We start from the raw sequence: 5,983 nt of genomic DNA on the forward strand, positions 1-5,983 counted from the left end.
TCACATCCACCCATAACCCCATGTATCACATACATAAACAATCCATCCATTTATTAGAATGTCATTCCCATAATCACATCATAATATAATTTCATGCATGGGCATTAAAGCAAGTGAACCAAAAATTAAAACATGGATTCCTTCAATTATTGAACCACCACATCGCATGTGATATCATGTATCCAAGCCCATAAAATTAAAATCGCATTTTAATTGCAAGTGGGTAAAGAGGGAATCTCTTCACCCATCATCATTTTCTAAAAACAAAACAAAATAATAAAATTCTGTTTTGAAAAATCTGTTTTTTTTTTTTTTTTTTTTTTGTTAAACGGAGGGAAAACAAGGGGTGCATGCAGCCTACTTGCGCAGCCGCAGCACTCCTGCGCAGCCCATAGGCACGGGCCCACGGATAGTAGCCTTGGGCTGCAGTCGCAGAGCCGCTGCCCGTAGGCTAAAGCCCACGGACAGAGCTTGCGGCTCGCAGCAGCACCCCGAAGGGATGCGCACAAGGGTAGGTTCATGGGGAAGGGCGACGCAGAGGCTTGGCAACGTGCGCTCCTCAACATATAGAACATGATTAAAAATTTTAAAATAAAAATTAGTAATCACAACCTAATTGGATACATGCTTCAATAATTGGAATAAACAAAACAAACCAAATCCATCATCACATGGGTAGGTTGTTACACTAACAACCTTGTAACTACCCATGTGCACATGGGAAGGTTGTTACAACAACCACATCCTAACCACCCATGTGCCAACTTGCATCCCACTCATGATAATCATATTAACCATTAATTATCTAATATTCATGGGTGGGAAAGGTGGCTCTTATACCACACTGTTGGTCAAACAACGGTCCAGGGATCAAACCATGGTTCCGTAGAAAATCAATTATAAACCAATTAGGGTATTGCACGCCCGGGTTATCCCATGGTGTCCCATGGGTGCCCCATTTTGATTTTAGGATGTCCCATGATTTCCCATGGGAACCCTGGTGCATCCCTATTAGGGTTTCTCTTTCCCTATTGAGTCCCATAAAATTAATTATCACAATAGGGAAGGAGAAATTCGTCTCTAGTCCATCACATGGCAAGAGGGATCCATCCTATACTCGAATGCGCTGAAATTAATCGATTCGAGTTTCTTTCGCATCCCATAAATATTATAATAATCAATGAACAAAAGGAATTAATAAAGAAGCGCTAACCTGGTGAGCCTCAAGTGTTGCTCCTCCAATAGACAGTGGTTCTTCCTCCGTGAGCGCTCCAAGCAAGCAGATCGAACCTCCAATGGTGCTACCAAGGTTCTACACGCCAATCCCGGATGCCCTCAAACTCCTCAGTACATATCGAGGGTTTCATAAACCCCAACTCTCAAACACGGTGAGAGAAGCAAGAAGAAGAAGAGAGATCACAAGAGGAGAGAGAGAAATCAAAAATGTAGGAGAGAGAGTGTCGCTTCTGCTCCAAAAATGTGGAGAGCTTCATCTTCTGCGTTTTATGGTCCCCTATTTATAATAATAGGGTTTAATTAAATCTTAGATAGATTTAATAGAGCCCTAGTGAGAGTCGACTCTCTCTCTCTCGTCTGCGATTCTGTTTAAACTCAAAGTGCTACACGGTGAAGAAGTAGAATCTAATAGGGAAAGTATTAATTAGATTCTTTATTTAATTATTAATGGATAATTACAATTAGCACCAAATCCATTAATTAAATAAAGAGCCAATTAAGTTAGCAAATTCCAAATAACTCCCTATATGATAACAATTTATCATATACAACCCCTCACTAATCAACACCATCATTATGGAATCTAGGGCATGTACACATGTACTGCCAAACCCCAATCCATAGTACATGTCTATATAAGAGCGTCTGTGCATCCGATCGGGTCCCGCAAAACTCGATAAAACACTTTATTTGAAATAACTATAAATAATGTATCATTTTATGTAAAATAAATTTTGCAAAACTATTTCCAAAACGGCATGGATCCGATTCGATCCGACCATGCACTGATGCAGTCTCTATCTTGGTGTTTCCCAATCGGGCAATGGTGACCGTGTTGGATAACTCCTTCACTCACAAAGTGTTCACGCATTCCCGAACACCGGCTTTGACTCGCTTGAGTCTTAGTCATTGATGAACCAAAGAATGCGATCACACTTTGCAATGACAGGGTTCCCTCAGGTACAAGGTGTCGGTGACACATGTCTATCCCTTCTTACATCTGGCAGTAATACATGAGGGAATCGACAAAGTAGATTCTTCGCCAATGCACACATCAAACATGTGAGCACTCGCATTCGTACCCTGACATCACATGTCTAGGTATACCCAATGCGACAACCATATGATAAGGGTGCCCAACCCAAACCCTAGTCGTGACTACCATTTTAAGTATAACTTACGGACACATAATGCTCAAAAAGTTTGTATCGCATGCGACAATATTAAACTAAAATGTATAAATGTTCAATACAAAGGTGAACCGGGTTGAACCGGACCGAACCAGGTTTGATGGACACACACTTGTCCAACAGAAGGCCCATCCAACACCTACTTGTGGTTAGGAATGGGCTCATGGTACACCAATCAATGCAATTGACTTTTTAACTGTGTTAAGATATAATGGATATAGTTAAGGGAAAGAAGGTAATTCAACTTGGATTGGGCTCAACTTGAATTTGTCCGATGAAGCAAAGATATGCTAGTATAATGAGTTCTAGATTGGGAGTTTCCTGTTACAATTTGACCTAAGGTTTGGATGGGCTTGGTTTGATGCCTTCACAACCTGGTCCTATACGAGCCAGATGATACTTTTGGGTTTTAACATATGTGATTAATTGAGAATATGAGATGCTTGGTCTATTTTTTTGTTTTTTGGTAAACTAGATGCTTGGTCTATTTAGAGACGGCATTATAACGATTTAAGATGCTTACAGTTTTGAACTATGGGGAAATGATTTTTGTGGGGGAGCGTGGCCCGGCCTATGTCGAAAGACCCCAGACATAGAAGGGGGCAAAATGACCCCCAGAACCTATGAAAGGCAGAAATGCCCCCTATTGAAGCTTCCACACGCACTCTCATTGGCCCCGCAGTGCATAGGGAGCGAAATGACTGCCCGCTCCTATGAAAGGCGAAAATGCCCCCTATTAATGCTTCTGCACACACTCCCATTGGCCCCGCAATGCATAGGGGCCATAAAGCTCCCCTCCTCTCCCCCCCCCCCACCCCCTATCCTAACAAAGAACTCTTCCCCTTGAACTATATATGTTCTTTCGTTTCTTGGTTTTTTTTTTGTGCGTATAGGGGGGGAAGTGGGGGGAGGCGAGAGGCAAGGTTTTAATAATCGGAATCGGAACGGAATCAATTAGAGGGGAGAGGCAAGGTTTTAATAATCAGAATCGGAACGGAATCAATTAGAGAGGATTCTAATCCGAGTCAGTCTCAATCAATTCAACAATGGAAAGTCCAAGTTATTTTATGGTGAAAATTTAATCAGTTCAGGAATCGAGAATCGACCTGATTTAAGATGGGTTACAAAGAAAATGATTAGGAATCGACTAATTCGGATCCGATTCGGCCAATTCGATTCTGATTCGAGAAGCAACGACTAGAAACAGTAGAATTTGGGATCGATGTCAGCAGATTCATAGATCCGATTCTCAATTTTTAAAACCATGGGGGGAGGAGGGAGAAAGGATGTAACACATGATGTCTTTGGATGGAAATAATGGGATTGACATGACCAAACCCCCTATAGATTCCATCTGAACGACTGTGAATGTTCACGTACACTGTGTACGTGAATATTCCCTGCACTCTTTTATGAATCGTCTGGCGCCGCCTTTACACAACCTTGCACGAAAACCTCCCTCAAAAAAAGAATAACTTAAACGGCGTGAAATTCTTGCCTAGTCTTAGACTACATTTTTTGGTAAACAGCTTTCTATCTAGGAGTGTGGTCCCTGCACCAACACGGGGAAGGACCAACAGAGGCGAGATTTCTGCCTTCCATGGGAACAAAGTGGTCATTTTACCTCATCTTGTGTCTCATGCAGGAGCTATGCTCGGGGACAGAATCCTTTTCCCCACGTTTTTTTAATAATAGTTCTACACGATATAAATAAAATAAAAACTGAATCACTGATAGTCAATATGTTTATTGAGCAACTATATAATACAAATACATCAAAAAACTAGGAATAATCAACTTAAAGGTTTTATAAAAAAATTACAACGTCTATGCACGCCTCATGGAAGAAGGGGGGGTGGCGGCTAGAGAGAAGACGCTGCAGAGAAAAGACAAGACACAAAATAATCTCTAGATATGGTGATGATGCATTAAAAAAAAATCATAAATTAATAAAAGAAAGCGATGACAGTGGATAGCAGAAGAATAGAGAAGGCGCCAACAGTGACCGAAGAAGCAGAGCTAGGTGAAGAGCTGGGTGAAGTGGGTGAAGTTCCTCCAGTGGTTGTTGGGGTTGTTGAAGGTGTTGGTGCCGAGGTGGGACTGCCTGTAGAGGACCCAACGGTGATTGCCAGCTTCTGTTTTGCCTCACAGTGTTGGCCAAAAGTGCAGATGTAGTAGTGATTTCCTGTGGTATTAATTTTGATGCTTGCTGGGCCTGTGTTTAAAATGGTTCCGATAGGGTTTCCTTTGGTACAGGCAGTATAATCAGCCGCTGAGACGACAGCCACGTCGTGGGCACCAGTTTGGAAGTTGAAAACTGCAGAACAGTATGAACACCAAATTAATTATCAGTGTTTGCATAAAAACACAGATCATGAGAAGAAACCTGGAAAATTAAACTCAAAGAAATTGAAAAGGAGAAAACAATAGAATAAATATAATGAATCAAAAACCCAAGGAGAAAAATAATGAAGAACCCATTTATTAGTTCAAGATTTTTAAGTAATTTGGGGGACAATGGGTTGAAAACTGTTGTGTCTAATAGGACTGGATCTAGTGTATGGATCAACAAATATGTTAAAGGATTTGATTTAACGCATTCCACCAGGTGTGAAACTTTTGACATATCCATCAAGTTCCTAACATTTGATATCAGAGCTGGGCTTTGAGCCATGAAAATAATCACCTAGGGGAAAGGCTAGCTAAAGTAGAAGTTTTGGAGCTTAAATGGGGACAGAGGAAGCGAGTATAAAACAGAGTACTGGAGCCTGTGTTTTTGTCTCTGCAAACTCATCTATAGAGAGCAGAAGAACAAGGAGATGTATATTTTAGAGAGAGAGAGAGAGGGAGAGTTCTCACTTAATGTATCGCCGGCCCTGAACGTTTGGTTGGCAGCCCATGTATCATATGAGAAGCCAGAAGCAGGAATAGTCCATCCAACATTGCCTCCGACAACGTGTGTTACCTGTGCGGCGCCTCCCTGAAGCAGAGCTGCTACGATGAACAAGCATCCAAGCAGAGAACCCATGCGAGAATCCATCTTTTCTTCTATAATTCACTGTGTTCACCAGGTCGTCCCTGTAAGTCTCTATTCACAACGATTGTTATAAGAGACTTACTTGAGTACAAAAATTGTGAACCAAGATTGAGTGTTTATAGTGAAGTTTGCTTGGAAATGTGTAAATGCCTTTGCGTTAAAATGAATGCCACGTGTGGTGTGAACACTCGTTTGGAAGAAAGACTCTAGAAAGTGGAAAGTAAGGAACTTCGGGACAATGATGACAAATTTGAGAGGAGAAATAAGAGACTAAAATGTCACCGAAGACTCACCTAATCCTTGTTTCCATTTCAATCTTACCATTCTGCCATTGACGGACTTGGGGATTGCCTTCTCGTTGGCCGTTGGTCGTTGGTCGTTGGTGGACGTATGTGTACATTCATTCTTCAATGTTTGAGAGAGAGAGAGGAAAAGGTCATTGCATAGGTTGGTTCCTTCCCTCCCCGTAGAGTTTGCTCGGAGGTTCCCACGCTGACTGCCATGCCACGCAAAGCTGATA

The 5,983-nt window shown here is 41.7% G+C and overlaps 1 protein-coding gene across 1 annotated transcript; it reads right to left on the reverse strand.

Moving 5' to 3' along the window:
* Positions 1-4,249: 4,249 nt before the first annotated feature.
* Positions 4,250-5,571, reverse strand: LOC122648426 (umecyanin-like). The gene is made up of 2 exons (XM_043841640.1): positions 5,286-5,571; positions 4,250-4,743 (listed from the first exon to the last, which is right to left on the reverse strand). The coding sequence occupies exons 1-2, from the start codon at positions 5,464-5,466 to the stop codon at positions 4,373-4,375; spliced, it is 552 nt and encodes a 183-aa protein (XP_043697575.1). The 5' UTR covers positions 5,467-5,571; the 3' UTR covers positions 4,250-4,372.
* Between the last annotated feature and the right edge of the window lie 412 nt (positions 5,572-5,983).

Source organism: Telopea speciosissima, unplaced genomic scaffold, assembly GCF_018873765.1.
Source record: "Telopea speciosissima isolate NSW1024214 ecotype Mountain lineage unplaced genomic scaffold, Tspe_v1 Tspe_v1.1062, whole genome shotgun sequence".
Classification (NCBI taxonomy): Eukaryota; Viridiplantae; Streptophyta; class Magnoliopsida; order Proteales; family Proteaceae; genus Telopea; species Telopea speciosissima.